Raw genomic sequence first — 22,597 nt, 5'->3', positions numbered from 1 at the left:
CCGCTGCCTCTCAACGCACCCCTAGAAGGGGGAGGCCAACACAAGTCCAGGAGCAAGCTTGTCACGGAGAAAAAAAACTAAATGTCAATTGAGCAGGATCAGAATCCACATTTCACAATCTGGTATCTTATTATGCACTTACACAGAAAGCGGAGAGAAAACTAAAGCACCTATTTACAACACTTCAGGACGAAGCAACCAAAAGTCAGGAATAAGAAAAACCATTCATGCCTATTTAACATTAAAGCCCAAATCACGGTCTGCTTCTAACTGCTGAGGCTGCAGGCATAGCCGAAGCTGAAGGATGTAAACTATTGGACAGCTTTTGAGACGGCACGAGATTATTTCCCAAATTCTCCTTTTTGGGTGCAGGTAAGTAGGTACGGCTCAGGCAATGAAGGCACAGCCGATTTAATACAGATTTAGCTGATGACATTGTTTCTGACTTTGGAAAATTAATTACTCCAATCTTATGTTCTTGCACTTTTATAATATTTTCAAAATTCTCCAACTTGTATAAGCGCGCATTATCCTTTATCAAAGAAATTTCTCGGTTTCTAAATCCTCCAACTTCTTGGTGTGACTTGATATAAGAAGCGGTTGGGCCAACACTTTAGGGAACAGGGGAGAGATGTGCTTTGTGACTTAGAAAAGTTACCTCGGCACAGCTCCCATTTCAGAGCAAGAGCCATCTCCTGCCACCAAGGCCTCCTCAGCCAGGGTGAAAGGAAATTTCGGCAGAGTGCCAAAGTCCACCGTTTCTACTCTTATCTGAGACTTTCAGAGTAGCCTCATCATTATGCTGCAACTGCTCCAGCACCTTTATGTCATTGAATGTGAACCGCGGTGAAGGCCATGCCGATGTGAAGGTATATAAAACCAATAAACCATAAACCATCACTGCCCGGCCCAGCAGAGTCCTCCTTTTCTCCAGGCTCAGAGATAACTCACTGACCAGGGAAGTCCGCAGGTCTCCCGATGCAACTACAACACCCAGTGTCGCCCCATCAGAGAATAAAGTCATTGGTGGCTATCACAGAGTGAGAACCTGTTAGCTGTGGCATGGTTGATTCAGCCTACAGGCAAACTGACCGGGTCCAGGGCTTCAGCTATACCAGCCCCATTCTCCACAGACTGAACCTTTGGGTTCCAGATACCGGCAGAGCTTATGTGAGGGTCAGTAAGGCATGGCCAAACAAAGTCAAGTAAGAGGTTGAAGTCCAGGCCAGGGTAGGGGTGGACAGAGATCAGGCACCATCAAAATCCAAACAGAGGTCAGTTAAGTGAAGTTTTTTTTCGCTTGGATGTATACCTTTTTTTGTCATAAAAATTCAATCAGAAATCCATGATATGTAACAAGAATCTAATTGTTTTAATTTACACAATATTTCAAACATTCTTTATACATTTAGAGCCAAACACATCTAGGGAAGAAATCCGCAAATAATACGGTATTAATATAAAAAGTGACATAAAATGTCTACATCTTCTAAGTAATGATACTTAAAATGTACAAGAGTCACAATGCCCTCCATTAGCAATTGTATTCTTTAGTTTCAGAAATACTATAAGATTGGTTATTTAACACAAACCATAGTTTCAGTGGTGATGCTATGGTGCAGCAGGCTGCACCATAGGCAATGTGCTAAAATGCAGAAAATACAGAAGACAAATTTGCATGCTAAAATTGCTGATCTCTTGCATCCGTGGGAGAATGGCTGCTATTGAGCCATTTAGCATGCAAAGTTGATTTTTTAATGTAACTTTTTCTTTTGAATTTTATCACAATCTGAATGCTAATGAATGACTGTAATGCAAAATTATGCAAACCAGCTCATTAGCAATAATCTCATAGTTAAACTACATGTGCTAAACATGCTAAAGTCCATAGAAAAACTACATAGACTGAACTCATTTGCATATAACTCCTGATAGCAAAATAGCATGCAATGTTCTGCGCACTTTAGTACATTGGCTTCAAAGATTTCAATAATTAGCTCAGCAGCATAGTGGAAAGACCCAAAACTGTGCTACCAAGCAAATTAGGCTGAAAGAAGACCTCACAACTGCCCACTCCCTGACTATTAATTGTTCGTTTATGTGGATCCTGAGAAATTATTCCTTAACACCAAGATGGTAGTAAGACTAACCTGTGGACATCCATAAATGAGACTCTCAGTCCTACATGTAAAACTCAGACAATTACCCTGATACACTTTTGCTTTTCACCATCATCATTGGAAAAGTCTAGATAGAAAAACTTTGCTGATTTTCCAGTTGGTGGCTTCTCTGCAGTTTCCGGATTTTTCTGCCCCTTCTTGCATAATCCCTTAGATTTTTCTGCTTTCCTGGTTTACTGTACACGGTCCATCTCTTTTATTTTTGGACGTCTTGTAGAATATGAATGAGAAGAGGTCCTGGAGCGATTTTATGTCCCAAGCCAAAGAAATTCCAGAAAACGTCTACAAGATGTTGGCCAAAATAAATTGTCAGAAAGTTCATGAGAATGTGATTAATTTTCTATTGAGCTGGATTTTCATGTAGATTAGCCATCAGATTAGGGTGATGGGACAACAGGTTCTGATCAAAAGAACTGTTCTCGCAGTACCAGTTTTATCCTATTGCAAGCATAAAACTATACAAGTGAAGATCGTTACCTTTGCTGAAGGGTTCAATTCATTTTTGCGCAAGGTTAGAAGGAAACTTAAGGAAAGCACGGCCTACTGGACTTCTGTACATAATCAAATATGACATTTGAAGGTCTGGAAAACATTTTCAAGTGGCCTTTGTTTATAGATGCTGCTAATCAATCTTTTCTTATTGAATGTAAAATAGAACTGAGGTAGACATTCTATGCCTCAACTGAAATAATCTGAGAAATGCGCTCCCTGGTCTAGAGTAGGGGTGTGCCGCCGTTTCCAAACAAAGCAAAAACGCCAACAAAATTTGATTTTTTTTGTGTCATTTCCAATTAGAAAAAATATCCCCACAATTGTTTTGTCATTTTGCACTCCTTAATACAACTGAGCATGCAGTAAAGTGTTTTAACATGCACTAAAACAAAACAAGGATAAAAAATATGAAATGCCATTTTTTTTTTTTTAAATCTGTGCACAGCCCTAGGCTAGAGCTCAGGTCAATCAATCTGTTACTTCGTAGCTTCTAGACAGACAGAAATCAAGGGATGAAATTATTAAATTCAATATCAAATACCAAAAGGACCATTTATAAAACTATTTAGAGCACGGCATAAAAAATAATGGTGTAAACCTGATTTACATCCATGGTCTCTCGCCACGCAGTGGGCCCCAAGCAAATGGACACCTCTGATCTCATTCATGTCGGTTCAGAAGGCCATTTTTTTGTTTTGACTAAATATGTTGCTTGTTTTTAATTGTGAATATGAATGTAATTAAAAACCCAAACCTACACTCAAATCATTTATTACACAATTCTTAAACAATATAAATCTAGAAAATGGTTACTCATCTTATAGGGACAAAGATTTCTTCTGCGTCCTCACTGAAAACTCCAAAATCAAAACACCCAACATGAGCCCACGTTTCGGTGTACAAAGCCGTCTGCTTCAGAGGTGACAACCATTCACTATATATTACTCTGTGCCCATTATAGGGGTCATCAATAAGTTCAAAAATAGCAATTCTCATCTGAATAACACTAATCACAGTGATGTCGTGTTCTAAATAGTTTTAGTGAATGGCCCTTTTGGTATTTGATATTGAATGTAATAATATTTTCATCCCTTGATTTCTCTTTGTATACTTGGTTTGAAGGGATATCTGCTTGTGTATATTTAGAGCTTTGGAGCTTCCTAACAGACAGATTTATGGGGATCTGTCATGGGCAGAGCAGCAAGCTAAAGGCTCATTCTGTGCATTATTAAAATTTACAAAGCTAATTATTTTACAACCGAAAAATCTCCAAGTTGAAACATTGGTTGCTGGATGTGGCAGAAGTGAGAGCAGAGTGGTGCTGTCCAAATAAATGTAAGCACCATCGTGATCTCCCGCAAGGATGAGCAAGTTGACTGTTGCCCTATCTTGGATTTCCCCAGATTGCTCTGGAAATTGACATCATACCACCTTAACCTAATTTTGACATTGAATAGGAGCGGAGGTTGCGAGCTTTGGCTATGTCAGGAGGGTGAAAAAAATAATAACTGAAAGCCTTCATTTGCTTCTGTTACCCTACCAATAGTACCACATACCTAGAGCTAGGAGACATTCAGTTCTTGGCAATCGACTGCATCACTGGTTGGTGTCATAATGATTTTTAGTTTTGCATTTATGAGGTCATCAATTTTTCACACCACAATATTTCTTACCCTATGTCTAAAGTTGTGAGAAGAAAGATCAATCTGCATTCTCTATTCATGACTTCATAAAAGATACAGTACTTCTTTTTCCAACCTAATCTGCTTCATATCATCATTTACCACATCACCTTATGTACCAGTCGTCAAGTTAACATAAAATAAATACATTATACAGTACATTGTGTGAGCTTGTAGTACCTGTCCAGTTTCAGAATATAAATAGCAATATTTTTTACGTTATTGGCCTAAGAGGTTTCACTTGCTTCATTCTCGAGGAATCATGCCGTTCATGATTTATTCCACTGCAACCACAATAAAAGTGGAGGTCTTGTGATTCAAACTATTTCATTATATTGTTAATTAATTCTCAGACTGAACGGGTTCATTGCTTTCTCGGTCGCCTCCGGTTGAGAACTTGGGTTGTCAGAACAGTCCTTGCTGTGCAGATAAGTGGCGCGGTTCACGTGAGCTTTCACTCCAGCTTCCCCTTTAGCTCTTCTGCACAGCCCGACAGGTCCATTTTCTCCAGCACATGGTAGACAGAAAGCAAAGCCCCATTCTTCTGCTGATGCCAGCGCTTCAGCATTTCGTACTGCTGGTCCCGGAAATTTGGAAATTCCATCTCCACCCTTTCAATTTCCGCATCCTTCAGTCCCAGTGTTCTGATAAACTCCTTCCACCGCCTGATAGGGACAGCGTCTATGATGCTATACAGTGTCGCCCCCTGCTGGAGAAGAGAAGGACATGGACCTATGGGAAAGTTAAACGCATTATCAAGCAGCTGCTGTGTATGCTCTGCTCACTATATGATGGAGAAACAGAACAAACATTACCATTTCAAATTGTTTCAGATCTTCTGTGGGGGGCTGGTACAAAATCATTCACTAAATATTAATATTGCATACAATATCTATGTTAACAATCGCATGAATCTTTTGGAAAATCTGTTAAACATCGAAACTTTGTAAACCGTTGGGATGGCGAAACCGAACGACGGTATATAAAACTCGATAAACTAAATAAATAAATAGACCATGAAAGGAAAACTGAAGAAAACTGAAACAGCAGGAAAAGTAAGCTTAGAAAGGACAATTTTCCAACAATTCACATAGACGTGTAGCAATTTACCTGCATAAATTGGACGTTTTCTCCTCTGCCTCACCCCTCCACTCTACAATGTGCAGTGCAAGGCAGCTAAAACCACAGGCACATTCACTTTTGGCCACAGTTAGAGTGGGGAGGGGGGTTCAGGTCAGAGGAGGAAAATAATGTCATGTTAATTTCATTTTCCACTTTTATGCATGTTACTTTCCATGGACAAAGTACTCGTGCTTACAGGGGGTGCCAAAGCCTGCAAGCACTTTGTACCCATCACAAACGTCAACGGGAAAGTAACCATGGATTTGGTACCAATGCGAACAGATTGGAAACTGCCCCCAATGAGGGCAGAGTCTCAGTTTTAACCTAAAGACGTTGACAGCCTCATGCAACTCTGCAACTTATTCCGCAAAGTAGGCAGTAGAGGCGAAAACTCATGAGAAAGAGGAGTTGTCTGTTTTGTACAAGGAACACAAAGACAAGTACGAGAGCAAGAGGCATGCACGAGGAGTATTATGGCATCGGACAAGAGATGGACGTTAACAAGCAGCAAGATCCATACATGCATTTCGGAGAGTCTAAACAGTATGGGCCTTAACAGCAGTGTTGCGAGTGAGTTATGGGGGAAGATAACACAGTAGGCCTGTGCAGGGATTTTGTAACAATCTATAGTGGGTACAAAGTAGAATCAGGAATGCAAAGGCAATGTACACAGCCTCGGGGGGGGGGGGGGGGGAGGGGAAAAGTAGGCAATCACTGCAGAATGGCAACATCTAAAGGCCTGATGTAGGGCCCTAGTGCGTGGTCGCCAGCAGAAGACGGTCACTGCAATAACCACACTAAAGCAAATTGGAATGGGGTATAAAAGAGATGGGGGTAAAACCCCCTGGGTCATCACTGGATCCCAACCAGCCTGGAAGCCCAAAGAACAAGAGGAAAACGTCTGCCTACCCTCCCATCACCCGGTCAAAAAAAAGTAAAAACTGGAAGTCCAGAAAGCAAAAGTGTTGTACTAGTCAAAGCAAGAAAAGCATCTAGCACGTACAAGACATAAATTACTTGCTTCTATTTCTGCGTTCTTATATACAGCGCCAACAGAACCGAAGGGATGTGCAGGAGAAAAAAATGTGCTTTCATTTTCCGTTTGTTTTTGTGAAGTTTTTTTCTCACAAATTTCAGGTCATGGATTGTTTGATTCATTTTCATTTGTGAGAAAAAAAAAGAATCATAAAATTGGAAACACCCCCCCCCCCCCCCTTCCCAATACAAAACTGCCGAAAACAAAAATGAGGCCTCTCTGGGCCTCCCACCGGAAAAAATGCCAGGGCCAGGATCCCCCCCGGCCCCCATTTACCTGGTGCGGGAGGGATCCGCCGGCTTATGCCTGACCAGAAAACCGGATCCTGGGCCCTGGCCCGACGCTGCGACCCGGCCCAGCACTGGGCTTGAGTCCAGGTCAGGTTGGGTCAGGGCATCAGGCCTGGGTCTGGGCTAAGGCCGCAGCCTCTGGGTCAGGTTGCGGTGTCTGGCCTGGGTCCAGGGCCCAGCCTTCAGCTCAGGTCTCAGCATCGGGCCCGGGTCCGAGCCTAGACCCTGGCATTGGGACCCAGCTTTCATCGGATTACCCGATGGATAAGGATTGGTTTTTCTGTTTAATTTTTTGGGGTCTCGGCCGAGGCCCCGGCATCAGCCCGAGCCTCCGTTGAGAGCCCGGCCTTGCACTTGAGGCATAGGCCGCAGCCCCTGCTTTGGGCCTCGGCCTATGCCTTAGGCCTCGGCCCTAGCTTTGGTTCTAGAACAAGGCCCGAATCATTACTTTAAAATGAAATGAGCAAATAATATTTATTTCATTTGGGGGGCACCTGATTCATTTCGGGACCGCCCCGAATTAAATGAATTAGCCTTATTCGTCGCATTTTACAGTTTCATTTTAAACGAATGCACATCTCTAATAAGAATGTAAAAACAATGAAGATAAGAAGACCAAATTCTATAAATAAAGGGACTGATGCTTAATTGCTGACATAATTTGTTTGAAGGCCCAAATATAGGATACCAAGCCATAACATCAGCAGCTTGGTAACATATTAGTCCTTTTTGTCAGCATGGTTACTAAGTTTTGAATTACATTTGAAGAGGGTGTGCTTTTGAGTGCTTGCAAGTAGTACGCTGAAATTTCTACATAAAAACTTATCATTTATGATACTTAATTGAACAAAAAAAGTCATTTTTAATTTACAGGTGAGCATTTCAATTTTTGCACACATTAGATAGTTTTAGAAACCTTAACATTCAGGAAAAAATCACAAGCTGAGCATGGGGCAGGAGTAGCTTCTCGAGCATTAATGGTAGCAAGCAGTTTTGTACAGCCTGAGCACGTGACGAGAGCTTTCCTGCTCACCTGGGATATCATTAGACATTATTGCTGTCATGGAACCGACAGAATGCATATTTTCTGAAATTCTGAGACAGGTGCTATCAATTAACTTATCTTGCGTCTTCAGAAAATCTTGGGGTTCTTGGAATGTCTCCAGTAGGCTGGGAAGTGGCTCAGAACTCTGCCAGATAAACACAAACCAGTTTTGAATGTCTCCACTGGAAGCCATAGGTGCTGACAACTCATAAATGCCTCTAAGCCCGAAAGTCAATTGCATAATAGCCTTGGTGGCTCAAGAGGAGGCAGCATTTACAGCCTATGAGGTCAAGGAGTCTCAGCCATTGCTCTACAGCAACATCTAGTGGCCAAACTTAGGATGCAAGTTAGCTGGATTCTAAAGGGAGCCATCATTGTGATGGCTGCACTGAATTATGTGGGGGAGATTTTACATAGAGAGATAGATACTGATATATTATTTTATTTATTTGATATGCCCCAATTCAATACATACCATGAAAGAGGCTTTCAATAAATTAATATATTACACATGTGGACCTTAGTTTTCAGTTTTTATTTTTCCTAAAGATTTATCAATGAAATAGCAGAAAAAAATGAGTCCTCTTTTTCTCCAATGATCTTCTGTTTTTCTTGGTTATAATAAACTGATAAATTCTTGGGAAAAATAAAATATAAACTGAAAATGAAGATCTTTAATTATACATAAATATAATAAAACAGATTGGGAGGGGGGGATTTATACTCAGTTTGTAATATGTTAGGCTTGCATAAGAAAACTTTCTGTACAAAATTTAATAAAAAAAACTTAAATTAAAAAAAAATATATATAATAAAACAAACCATAAAATAAACACTTCATAACTAGCCAAAATCACAATAACTAAACAAAATCATAATAAAAATTATTTAAAAACCTTAATATAAAGGTCACTACAATGATCAGTCAAAATTAATCCACATTATAAACCTGAGCAAAAAAACAAGCTTTAAGATACTTATGAAATTTTAAGTCACATTTTTCCATCTTAATATATATAGTTAGTTATTACACTTCTACCCTGCTAGTCCTAAAATTCTTGCTTCTAACAAGTAACAAGTTAAAATCTAAAATACAATTGCACTCTTAAAACAGAGCAGGACAATTCACATTACACAACAAGCAAACATATATAAAAACAGGAGACAAAAGGCTGGAATGCAAACCCAAAAGAAGAGGAGGAAGCTGCTACATCAAAGAATTAAAAATAAATAAATAAATAAGAGATGTGCTTTCTCTCTCAGCCTTTCTTCCCTCGACCTGCCCAGATGACGTGACCCAGGGCAGAAAGAACCTGGGGATCATGGCCCCAACAGGTGGCTTGGGTTAAGGTGTAGGAGTGAGGCCACTTGCGAAAGGAATGAAGGGAACCAGGCAGGAGAAATGAAGGGGCAGAAGGCAGAAGAAGAAACGGATCCTTTGATTTGGCTGAAGGTTTCAAAAAAAGGGAGAGACGCAAATAAAGAGGGCTGAGAGGCGGCACTGAAAGACAAGGAGGTGGAGAGATTTATTGCTCGGACGCAGCACCTTCTATAGCAAAACAAATGCTGTCGTCCTCTGCTAGCAATAACAGTAAGGAATGAGAAAGGAGCACTTACCAATGATTGAGAGAAGTGTTTAAAGTCTTCATCTGCCGATGTGAAAAAAAAAAAAAAAGATTAACAATTTTTCTAGGTATTAAAATTATACAACTGAACACTTCGTCAACTAGATATTCCCAAAAGGTACATTTTTAAAGGGTAGGAAGGACTTGCTGAATCAAAGGACACACAAGTTTGTGGCGTGCTCTCAACATCGTCCTAATCTGTCCCTACCCTGGACTTATGGGAAGAATCCTGCATAGAGCAATGTCCTTCTTGTTCAGCTTTAGAAGCCACATCACTGCTGCTGCTGATGGTGATTATTGGAGGAGTCCGTCTATATATATATATATATATATATATATATATATATATATATATATATATATATATATATGTTAGAACACGAAGGAGAGACATGAGAAAAGCCTGAACACCAAACATGATTACGCATACACGTGACTCCCATGGGAAGGAGAACAGATGAAGGTCTTGTGTGTGACATAAACAGAGCAAACGATATTAGTATCATAGAAGACTTAGATTTCAGTACTGACCAGTGCTGGAAAAACTGCCTTGTCTCTTCCTCCAGTGGTGATATAGAAGGACTCCTCCAATAATCACCATCAGCAGCAGCAGTGGAATGATTCCAATTAGTAGAAATATCTGTGAAGGATCTAAAAACAAGAATGATGCTTTAAAAGAGCCTGACAATAATTTGCCCATCATGTGACAAGATTAACCCAATACCATTTCCTCACTTCCTTTATATTAGAACATAAGCAGCTGCCATACTGGGTCAGACCGAGGTCCATCAAACCCAGCATCCTGTTTCCAGCAGTGGCCAATCCATGTTACAAGTACCTGGAAAGCCAAACATTAAAAAGATCCCATGCTACTGATGCCAGTGGCTAATCCCTAAATCAGCTTAATTTGTAACCATTAACAGACTTCTATGCTAGGAACTTATCTGAACTTTTTTTAAACCCAGCTACACTAACTGCCCTAATCACATTTTCTGGCAATGAATTCCAGAGCTTAAGTGTGCATTGAGTGAAAAATACATTTTCTCTTATTTGTTTTAAATGTGCTACTTGATAACTTCATGGAGTGCCCCCTAGTCCTTATCTGAAAGAGTAAATAACTAATTCACATTTACCTGTTTCTAGTCCTCTCATGATTTTATAGACCTAAACTGTATTATTTAGCATGAATCAATCAATGACATGACTGGAGTAGATAAAGGATATGTTCCCACACACTGCCGCATGAGTTTGCAACCTTCCATGAAGCTTGAGTGCAAAAGGCCAATGATTGGCATGCATCCTGGAAACATTAGATCATCTCCAAAGATTTGTATTGGTTTTTATGCAATAAGAGGATCAAAGCTGCCCTTTCATTTTGTGATATCCAAGTTTGCAAATCCCAACTGTATGCATGCTTATCAACACTAGAAAGTTAGTAAGAGAACGATATGGGAGAAGTCAGTTTCCCATGGAGATACACTAGGATTAAGGCAAAAAAAATGGGAACATGGTTAATACTTTAGTATAAAAAAATCTAAAAGAACTCACTGTGTTACAGAGTGAGTTGGCAACTACATTAAAGTACCTGGGCATAAGATCTATACAGTGGACCCTCGAGTTACGACTGGCCTGACATACGAACAACTTGGGTTAAGACCACAATTTTAGTCTTGATTTACGACCAAAGTCTTGAGTTACGACCCGAATGCCGGCCGAGGCCAACATGTGTATCTTGTTGTAAACAAAGACCCGAGACGCCAGAGAAGCGTTCGTGTCAGTCCACGCCCAGCTACACGTGATTGTGGATGTAATTTCCGTCAGTGCAGGGCTATTTGCTATCAAAATGGCCCCCAAAAAGCTAGAAAAGAAGCTAAGGAAGGAAGAGAAGGTATTGGTGTTTCTGGTAAATTACGCACATTATACAACCCTTTTTTATTATGAAAAGGTTAGGTAAGGGGTGCTTTGGGAGGTTCGGAACGCATTATGAGTATTTCCATTATTTCTTACAGGAAAAATAGTCTTGACTTGTGACCAACTTGAGTTACAAGCAGCCCTCGGGAACGAATTGAGTTCGTAAATCAAGGATCCACTGTATATTTGAATTCCAGAACTCAGACGGGTAGGGTCCACATCTTCTTGGATAAAATGCTCCTTAATCCTCTAATCTAAATGTTTCTGAAGTCAGGCAAGCAACAGTGTTCATGTAAAAAATGCTGTGCTCACTGGACAACAAATCCCCACAAAGATATAAAGACATTACCTGTTTTTCCTGGTCTGCATATTCCCGTGCATTCTCTGTGTGTCTCGTTGATGCACGTTTGAGAAAATCTGAAAAAAAGAAGGGGAAAAAAAACGATTTAATGTGCAAGGCTGACACTATTTTGCTCGTTTGTTCTCTTACAGTACCCACTATCCTTGTGAACCGTGTGCAGCCTGTTCGTTATTTCGCAATACTGTGGGCAGAAAGGCCTTCTCTGCAGATTTAACCCTGCAATTACAGGGTTAAATCTGCTGGCTCACTCTACCATGTAGGATCTCCCTAGCTTGTGAGTTGCGAGTGGCAGGTATGACAGCCAGTCAGGATGCCGGGGCTCAATCTGTAGAAGAGACAGGGTGCAGACCAGGATTTGTGAGGAGCCAAGGCAAGGGGAAAGTGAGAGTATAAAACTAAAATATGGGGGCTGCAGAAGTCAAGAGAGATGCCAAAACCCTGCCAGCCAGGCTTATCGCTTTGGGAGTCAGGAAAATCTGGAGGACAGGAGATTCACACCCAATACTCAAGTGCTGGGGTGAGCAAGATCACCCCCCCGCATATCAGTCACCTTAGCCCACAGTGCAAACCAGATACGCGTGACCCCTCCATTTAGTGCTATAAAAGCAGGCGCCTGCCACCAAATAAATAACCACTTAATACAGACTGGGTAAACGGGTGGAGGATTTGGAAAACTGGTGATTTCAATTGTGCGCACGTTTTAAAATATACTAACTTGTGCGCGTATATCAGGGTTTTAGGTGAGCAGGTTGTATTTTTTTTTTTTTTACGCGTGAAATATACACGCATCTGCTTCTATAATAGGTAGGGTACATACGTGCTTTCAGTGCACTGCAGGTATTCATGCGTAAGCGTACATAAGCGCATTTTATAATCTGCACGCACCTGATATGCACAGGTTATAGAATACACTCGGCCATATACACTTGTGTATGGGGCTGTGTGGAGTTGTTTGAAAGTTATCCTCAAAGCGGTCACTAAAGTCATTTTGATTTAAACTATATTTTAGAGAAAAATCTATAGATCGACAAAATGTCATCTAAAATTAGCAACACTACTGACCGTTAAAAACAGACAGATTCCTGCAACCAAAGCAGAAATATTTACTGCCAACCTATCACTGTGTCTTGTATAAATGTGAAAATCCAAATATCTGTACAGAACAGGAAAACTGAATTTTTTGATCCAAGGCAAAAATACACAAAATGTCTCATGCTAACAAACTATTTTTTGGCTTTTTTTTTTTTAATTCTGACAAAGTAACCACATTGAACTCCATTTACAAACAAAAAAAAAAAAAACTTTCTTATTTTAAAAGGCATAGAGCTGTGGAAAAGATGAATTGCCCCCCTTTTCTGTCCTCTGTTGTAACAAAAACCTCTCCCACTGAAGCCTATGGTGGAAATTCTGCACGAATGCTCACAAAATGAGATTTTTACTTCTCCCATCTCTCTACCCCCTAAAGGCAGTCGATGCAACAGCATGCAATGCCTGACCTCAGCAATTCCACTGCGCGAGTGTATGCCAGAACCTGTTTCTTAACAACCATCGCAAGGCATTTTGGGGACGTGCAGTGCAACTTTCACAAAGAATAGATGCAGAGCCTCCAGTGAGGGCGATCTGGAAAGGCATTTACCCTCGTAGTGAGACTTGGCTGCAAATTTCTCTCCTCAAATGCAGCTGAAAGCACACATGGGCTTCTACAACACCCACTTGGTCATCCACAGAAACAGGAGGTATATGTGGTCCTGTGGCCATGTGCACCCAGTCATGTGCTGTTCTCTGCTCTTGTGCTTACCGCCAACATGGGTGGCATTCGCTCTTCTCTTCATAGAACCCTAGGTGGCATTTGCCACATTGTGCATCCTCTGTCTCAGAACCTAAGAAACAGAATATCTGTTTAATCTAAAGCATTAAAAAGGTGGCAGCAACTTATACAATACTGTGAGTATTAGTCATATGATCTTTAAACATAATTGAGTCTTAGTTGATGTCTGATTGATGGTTTCATGGGCGGCATCAGAGAAAACTCTTCTAGGAAAATCTTGACCTCTCCAATATACTAGAGGACAGGGGTGCAACTATTATAGGAAAAATATTTGACTGTTTCTAGACCAGTCAGACAAGATTGTGACCTTAGACACTGGATGTCATTCCTGGATGTAATTCCTTAGACACTAGGGATGTGCATTCGTTCACAACAAAAGTGTAAAATGGGACGAATGAGCCCTTTTTTTTTTTTTTTTTTTGCAAATGAACTTAAAAATTTATAAAGAAACAAAAAATTGTCAAGTAAACGTTCAAAGGGCCACGCGTGTAAAAAAAAACGGGTTACAGGCGTGGCCGGGCCTTGCGAGCGCCGCATGCATTTTAGAACGGGCCCGGCCACGTGTGTAACCCCCCCTGTTACATGCAGAAATGCCGGACCCTGAAAAAGGGGCAGGGGCCGGTGGGAGTAGTCTGAGCAGACTGGGAGGGACCTGGAAAAAAGGTCGATCGTGTCGCCGCACGTAATTTGAAAATCTCGCCCTGCGTGTGCGAGTCGCGGTCCGCCCACACATGCACGCACAGATGTTAAGATCCAGCACACGCACATCGGATTTTATAACGTGCATGGGCCGGCACGTGCATATTATAAAATCGACGCGTCCACGTGAGCGTTCCGGGAACCGCGCTCACATGGACGAGCATGCGCGGTTTTGAAAATCAACCCCTTTGTGTATTTTTTTTTGTTTTCAGTAAATAGTGCTCACTATTTGCTGAATATGAAAAATACATGGAAAAACATTTTTAAAAAATTAAAACATTAAAAAAAATTCCCCAAAAACAGACAAAATGAAAACAAAAAAATGTGCACATTACCCTGAAAGTAATATTTTTTGAGAGCTCGCAGTAACAAGATTGATAATTGGTGGCTCTTTGAGGTTATCTTTGAGGAACAGGATGGTTCATGACAGCAGCTGATAAAAGGAACATTTACAAAGCCGTTTGGAATAGTCGTGTTTCCCATTGCTGTTCCCAAATGCTATAAATCATCTGAAGTCCTGTTGGCAATGGTTTAACTTTTGCCTGACATATTTAGTCTACTGTTAAGCATAAGCATTACGCCATGTAACAGAATCTAATGCATGTTGTACTTGTACACCATCCAATGGCTTTGAACTACTAAAAATAAATGAACGGTACAGCCCATGATGTTATATTTTTCTTAACTTAAACTGCAATTTTGATTCACTGATTTTCAGTGCTTTTCTATTTCATATCCCTCCACAACTTACTCTGGTTCAGTTACTGCTGCCAGGGCTAAGAGAGAAGGGGCACATTCCTGGGCTCCTTCAGGGGCCCTACATCTGCCACTAGGTGTCGCTATTGTGGACCTAAGAGTCTAGCATGCACGATGTGAGCTGATGCTGCATCAGTCCTAAGACAATTTGAGTCTTGTCTTTAGTATTTGGTGGAAATGAATGACCAGTAAACTAATGCTTTTAGATTTTCACATTGTGTGACACAGGGGTTTCCTGGAATTAATTTTATCGGGCATTTTTCACCATTGTGTAATGACCATGAATCCCTCCCCTGCAGGGGCTGTGACTGCCGTCTCTGCTGTATCCTCAGCCCTGGCTGACCAGGGGAGCAGAGATCCGGTTGGCACCTTTAATTGATTCAATAATCCTTAAATATCATTTGCACTTACCTGTAATGAGTTTATCTGCTCGGCAGCTAAGCCTTGCAACTGCCTGTGTTATGGTCTGGGTAAGAGGCCAGGTTTCGAATGATCTAGCTCAGGAGTAAGGTGACTACATCGGCCACAGTGAAAATGGTTTGGGACTGAAGGGATACATTTAGTAATCTGTTTTCATCAGGCAGCCAAATTAAATATGGGCTGAGACAGAGAGGTCTTAGCTCCCTAATTCCAGGCAGCCAAATGGCAGGCCAGCACCATTTTGGATCACTGCATCAGCATGGGGCAGGAGTGACTAGGATCTGCTTCTGCCCTATTTCAGCCTCACGGATGGGGTAAGACGCTGTAAAGGGAGTGGGGGTGGATCTGGGAAAGGCTTTTTTTTTTTAAACTCTGGCAGTGGAAGTGGGGAGGGAAAGGAATTTTGTTGTTTTTTTTTTTAATTTTGTTTCTGGAATGGAAACAAATGACATAGAACATTTCGTTGAGATTTCCTGTTTCGTTTCAAATGAAGGCACATACACATTCCTACTCTTTGATACAGGGTATAAAAACAGCCTCAAAAGAGAATTTTGGAATTCAAAGATACAGTTAAAGAACACAGATATTCATCAAGAGGATCATTTTCAAAGGGACGTCTGTAGGTATAGGAGTGCTTTACTACAGAAATGACCCTTTGGAAAACTGTGCAGCAAATATACATGTAAAATTATGCGCAATAGGCACTGTAATAAATGCATTTTTACATGCCCGGAGAGAGGCACTCTGGGGGTGGAGCTGGTGTGGGGGTCAGGACAAATTTTCTTGGCGAAACTTTGTACACCAAATAGCAGGTGTAATGGTGGGTGTGTAATTTTGCTGGGTTAATTTTCAAAGTGGATTTCTGCAAGCAAGTCCACTTTGAAAATGAGTTTAATTTATGCATATTCTAACAAAATTATCCCCTACATGCATAATTATAAATATAAATATGATTATCTTCCGATAGAAAATGAGATTGGGGTCTGTGATTCTGTGTCAGTGGAAAGAAAGCTCTGTAACTCAAGTTCTGTATGAATTGTGTGCACTGTGGCGAGGGTTTTGCCTAGTCAAGTTCCCGGTATCTCCAGGAAAGAGACCACTGAATCGTTTTTTGCATAATGAACAGTAAATGTGAGCTCTGCTTTACTCCTATCCAAGCACCCCCCCCCCCCCCCTGAATCAGACAAATCAATCTCATTATTGCACACGGGAAAATGGACACATTTGCATGAATTTGAAATGTGTAGCTCATGCTACCTTATTATAGGACCAACATGCAGAAGGGATGATGTAGAGGAGCTTCAGAGAACACTGGGCTTTTCTTCCAGTGTCACACCCTGCAGAGAATCCAGTTTCACTCCGGAGCGACAGAGCTACTTGAACCCTTCCTCTCCAAGCTTGAGAGCGGTCAATGCCGTTAAGTCCATGCTATTGTAACATCAAATGGCCACTGGGTGCCAGTGCTTTCATACACCTCAAGAACAGTTCAGCAGAGCTTGAAGATAGAAAACAGCAGAGGACGTTCCAGTGCGCTCTCTCTCTCTCCCCCAGTATTATGCTGGCTTGAAATATGATTTCGAGAGATACCTAAAAGGCACTTACATGTCTTGATAACTTCCCGGTTTTCACATTTCTTGCACAGTCTGCACAATCTTCCATTGTGTGGCAAATTGCTGTAGCTTCCTCTTCGACAAGCACACTCTGTGTTTTTGGTAGCTGTGCAATTTTTCTTAACAATATGAACTGGAAAACACAAATACTACAGTTTAATTATCCCATTCATACCAACTAAAGAAGCAGATTGGTAGAGAATCACAGACAGGAACCTTTATCACTGGCATGCCAATTTTGTGTGGAGTTGACTTTCATCAGGATTGACACACACCAAAAACTGATTTATGCACATAAATTGCCTTTAAAAAAAAAATGGGGGCCAGTCTGTGAAAAACGTAGGTGCGCGTCGTGATGACATGTTCTTTACACACACTCACAAGGGGCTCCGGGGGCAGCAGAGCTGGGACACAGAAAGGATTTATATGCCTACTATCGATTTTTGAAAGTACACACGCCAGGCTACATGCACAAAGTTACACATGCTCGGGCGCACGTATGAGGAGGCGCATACTGACACGCAGCACATGCATTTGTTTTGAAAATTTGAGTCCTCTGCACGGGTAATTTGATGTGGGGGCAATTTTCAGTCTGTGCAGGGGAGCTACCAGGCCTGCAGGTTGAGTTTCCAGGGGTAAAATATACAGGACAAAGCACCCGTGGGGATTTCAAAGTGAAGTCTTCGTCTTCCCACTTGCAGCCTCACCGCAGCTTTCCTACAGCGCCCAAACCTTTACCCGGATACAGAGGCGACGAGCTTCAAAAGCCATTTTTACACAGGTAAACACACATTTAAGCATATAAAATCTTTTGAAAATCCACCCCGCGGAGGTTAAAGAACAAGAGTAATTTAAACAGCAGAGCACAGACAGAACGATTTCAGGATTTTGGTGATGGTCCATATCGTTATGATCAGATTGCATTTCTGACTGGGTGGCAAGGTGAGCTGCTAACTCTGGACGGGTAGCACCGAACATCAGCTCTCTCCAGTTAAAATGTAGCCCGACCCCCAGAATCACTTCTTACACCCAGATAAACTTAGCCGGCGAGTGGGAGGAAGCATTTAAATCTCAGGTTTTGTCTGGGTGCAGCCTCATGGATCCCGACCTGTGTGTATCTGTTTGCTGAACCGGAGCTGCAGGATTTCTGCTGGGTTTCTGAGGCTTCACTCCCGTGTGAGAGGATGGTTGAATGAGGCTGTCCAACAACTGAGTTGGCAGTTTTACTGGAGGGTGGAAACCGGCCAAAAGCTTCTTTATTATATGAGACCCGGAGAATCTTTTCTTGTACCATCTTTGCAATCAGTTTTAAACTCCCAGATGCCCTCAGAGTCAAGCCCAAGTTATGCAGAGAGAAAAAGAACCATCATTGTCTGTCAATAATAAAATCTTTTAATGCCATTTACGCCTTGTTGGCTTTACTTTTAACCAAGTAAAACAACAAACCTTTACCTAAAATACTTACCAGTTAATCTTTAGTGTAATCTCACCTAGGAGTTGCTATGTAAACCACTTTCTTCCCTTGTCCCTAATCCTCATTAACAATTGGCGGCAGGGCAAAATAAAAAAAGTAAAAAGAATTTTAAGCACCAATTTGACCTAAACATCCAATTATTTGCCAACAGTGGGGATTGACAAAATTGCCATATTTGCTTCAGCAGCTGAAAAACTCTCTGCAGTCATGGTGTGTGTGTGTTTGGTTTCAAACTCCCCACTTGTATGCGTTTACAATATCTGCTCCACACCACAACAATGGCAGCTGCTCTTCCCAAGAGCCTCTGGGCCTCAAAGCCAGGCAACGACTTCAGAGATCAGAAGATAATTTCAGCCTGGATTTTCTCCTCCCTCATCATGCAATCTCATTCGCATCTCATGTGCTACTGAGGGCCCTAACTGAACCAGAGCAGGTCAATGGCATGAGCAGACGTCAACAGAGAGGCATACAGAGCCCTCAGCGTACTCAAGATTCACAATGGTAGAGGTACGATAAGAAAGGGGAGCTTTCAAAAATGGAGAAGAAATGTATTTCTCCTCAGAAATGTAATAAATACAAACCAAAAATGGGAAATTTCAATCATTTTGATTGCTTTTACCGTCAGCTCAATAATTTACACATGTCCCACTCACTCTGAAGCTCGTGCTCTGGATTTGTATCTTCAGGGGAGCTCCAGATCCTACTCCCCAGGGTGAAGATGTTGCAGAGGGAGCATTCACGCCCGTAGAATGGAGTTTGAGCAAAAGAGCAACACTTACTGGTCAGACTCAGGGGTGAACATGGAACCAAGCTCTGAAGAGAGTTGGGCTCTGTAGCCCTTGACCAAAAGGACAGTCGGCACAGAGAGAGTAGGCTACTAATGATGAGAGAAGGTATATAAAAATGGGGGACAACCCTGCAAAATAAATAGCAAAATATAGGCCCATTTTCATAAACTCAAAGTATCTAGCATTGATTGCATGTTTTGAGGGTGCCTTACACAGATTTCACTCCCAGGTAGCAAACGTCTTTGATTCTAAACTCAGCACTTTCTTCTTCTTGCTTGCTCAGTTATTTAAAAAAAAAAAAGCCTCAAACAGCTAGCTACCTCCTACTAGTACCCCCCTCCTCTTGGTGAGTCCTGAAAACCAGGATATGGATCACTCTGGCTGTCCTGGCAACAGAGGTCTCACCAAAGACCTGGCCAGGATCCTGGTACATGCATCACAGAGGATCTCTAGTGGTGAAGAGAAAACCAGAGATCATGGGGGGTCTACAGTACAGCAAGAAGAAGGATACTGGGCAGACCAGAGGAGCCTTCTGGCCTTTACTTGCCATTATATTCTGTGTTTCTATGAAGGAAACCCCCGTTTCATAATTGTGCGGAGTAAGAGTAACAGCCATCAAGTTACTGCAAGCTGTTATTACTCAAGAAGAAAGAGCGATAAAAACCATACCACAAATCTGGTCACGTTTTGTACTACTGTGGCCACCAAGGCAAGCTTAAGAAAGGTCTGTGATATTACTATTTTGATTCAGGTTTTCAAAAGAAACTTTCCTCATTTACCTTTCTCATCACAGGAATCACAACGCTTACATTCAGGCACCCAATTGGGAAAAGCTAGAAATGTCCCTGCACTACACGGGGCACAGCTGGAATCGTTCCCAGGGGTCGTGCATGACGATACTTTGTACTCTCCTGCAAAAAAAGAACACAACAGGTAAGCCCCTCTCATTACTGGTAGTAGCTGCCTTTCAATCCTGCTCCCAAGATCATGACAATACCCAGGCAGTTCTGGGGATCCATTGCCAGCCCAAGGGCTGGAGGGGGCACCTTTACGGCAGGAGGCAACGTCATGGTGGCAGCAGCCATCCACCTTCTCTCCCTTGTTCAGAGTGCACCATTTCTATGGTGAGCCCAGGCCAGTTCCCAGACTGTGTGGTCTGCAGCAGGTAACTCTACAGCTTGGGCCACAGAGGCCACCCCAGAAGGTGCATTTTCATACTCCAACATTGCAGTGATGTCGTTGAAGGCCAAATTTCAAAGAGCTACTGTTCAAGTTGTGATGCACTAAAATAACACAGCAACATAGTAATTGACAGTAGAATAAGACGAAATTGGCCTCATCCTGTCTGCCCGATTGCAGTCTTCCACTTTGGATAGATGAACATATAAACTTCCAAACTCAACCCAACACCAGTTCCCCAACCTCCAGATCGTTTACGTGAACTTTCAGTCCTTTTCCTACCACTGCCCTCCACATCAGACTGAAGCAGGCCCAGAATTCGTTAAAGTACTGGTCTCCACCACCTCCACTCCTAGCCCAGGCCTTGTAATCTTTCTCTACAATTCCTAGAAGACCAGGTCCCCTTTCCATGTCTTATTACCATGCTTTCTAATGGATTGACACAACAGCCAACATATTCAGCCTTCCCACCTTCGCTGAAGGTTTGGTTTTAAGCACGGTCACTCCATGCAGGTTACTCCAGTGCTTCCTCTGAAGCCTGATGAAGTCTTTCACACTGCCTTTTGGGCCGCAACAGTCACTCCGTGCAGATTACCCCAGTACCTTCTTGGAATTCCAATATAGTCATACCGCTGCTGTTGGGTGTCGTTACAGATCAATTTAAAAAGCAAGCACACCACCTCCACTCTTGTTTTCTATTCCTAACTCTTAAGAAGAAAGCTCACCTGCGGGGCATTTTTTACAGCAGTGGTTTTGCACTGGATCAGAGTACATATCATTTGGACAGCTGATCCGAGACTGCCTCCTGGAAAGTCTGTGGCTCTGCGATTTATGCCTGTGGTGTCCAGCTTTGGAAGCACCAGAAGTCCACTGCATTACGTTTTGGTTTTCGTTCCTCAGTCCTTGTCGACTCACATTGCTTTGGACTTGATAACCTCTTCCTGCAATTAGAGCTGCAGAAAGACAGACCTGGGAAAGGAAAAAGGGACACTATTCAAGCACATTTTTCTTTTTGACACGGTTAAATCAAGATCAGCCATTTGTGCTTCCCATCTTTCCTGGGGAAACAGCCCAGCGCTCTCTCACGAGGCCAAGCGGTCCTTCCAAGGGTTGGGGGAAATCCCTTGGCAAGAAGAGGACACCCCTCGGTGTACGGATTTGTGGCGCAATGAGCCAAAATCCTGGGAGCTGGTGGGTGGGCAAGGAATGGCTGCCTCAAAGCAGCGGCAACCTACTCCCTGGAGGATAGGGAGGTTAAAAAACATAAAGAGAGAGTGGAAATGTCATTGATCTAAAATTACCCCTAGCAGGCGCTTTCTCCCGCTCCCTCGTTTTAATATCCAAGAGGTGCAATCAGACTTCTTGTCTCAAATGTCCACACCAAATTAAATTCATGTCAGCAGAGTGCACTAGTGCTTCATCCCACTATACTTTCCCTTGCGTCGGGAGGAACCCAGAACCCCCCCTTTTCACTGTCCTTTCATGAACACTTGTGAATACAAGGATGTTAGCCTGTGTGGTATCAGCCTAGCAGCACAGGTTACCCCTTTTCTCCCAACCATCGGCACAACTATGATTCAGCAATGCCCATCAGACTTCAGTAGGGTTTCGTGTAGCCACGTTTACTAAGCATCGCCCATTCACGAGTGTCAGGAGATGCTCATCTAGGAATGACCCTCTATTGGGAAAATGAGCAGGACTTTATCAATTATTTATAGGCAGAGTCACATGATCCTTATCTGCCTGCATCTCCTGTTGCTGGGATTCATTTGAAGATGGGATTTATGTCCTCTCATAAGCTTATAGAATGTTATCATGTTAGGATGATCCTCTTACGCTGCTCCAGTTAAAGATATACAGCTTCAAAGATTACATTTGTCTCATGAAAAAAAAAAATATATCATCATGTGAAGTGACCTAGATTTTGGAAGGAGATTTTTGTCCAGGCCTGCTCTTTGAGCTTTCACCCCAAAGCACTTTGTAGTCCCTGCTTCTGCCATGGACAGCAAGCGCACTACAGATAGCACAACGCACCAGGAAGTTGCCATCAAAAGGCTAGGATTAGTCAAAACCCTCCCTCCAAGCAGTGGATCACATCA

The 22,597-nt window shown here is 42.1% G+C and overlaps 1 protein-coding gene across 1 annotated transcript in view; it reads right to left on the bottom strand.

The window, feature by feature from the left end:
* Window positions 1-1,408: 1,408 nt before the first annotated feature.
* Window positions 1,409-22,597, bottom strand: part of TNFRSF25 (TNF receptor superfamily member 25) — a 33,531-nt gene continuing 12,342 nt past the window's right edge. The window contains exons 2-10 of the mRNA XM_029579159.1: window positions 21,224-21,467; window positions 20,099-20,230; window positions 17,050-17,190; window positions 13,543-13,624; window positions 11,733-11,800; window positions 10,004-10,123; window positions 9,465-9,496; window positions 7,836-7,992; window positions 1,409-5,086 (exon numbers count right to left, since the gene is read on the bottom strand). Of these exons, the coding sequence (XP_029435019.1) occupies window positions 4,809-5,086; window positions 7,836-7,992; window positions 9,465-9,496; window positions 10,004-10,123; window positions 11,733-11,800; window positions 13,543-13,624; window positions 17,050-17,190; window positions 20,099-20,230; window positions 21,224-21,467 (1,254 nt within the window). The 3' untranslated portion in view covers window positions 1,409-4,808. The remainder of the gene's footprint in view (window positions 5,087-7,835; window positions 7,993-9,464; window positions 9,497-10,003; window positions 10,124-11,732; window positions 11,801-13,542; window positions 13,625-17,049; window positions 17,191-20,098; window positions 20,231-21,223; window positions 21,468-22,597) is intronic.

The sequence above is a fragment of the Rhinatrema bivittatum genome, chromosome 15 (genome assembly GCF_901001135.1).
Source record: "Rhinatrema bivittatum chromosome 15, aRhiBiv1.1, whole genome shotgun sequence".
Classification (NCBI taxonomy): domain Eukaryota; kingdom Metazoa; phylum Chordata; class Amphibia; order Gymnophiona; family Rhinatrematidae; genus Rhinatrema; species Rhinatrema bivittatum.
The sequence above is the reverse complement of the archived record's forward strand: the minus strand, read 5'-3'. Positions and strand labels throughout refer to the sequence as shown.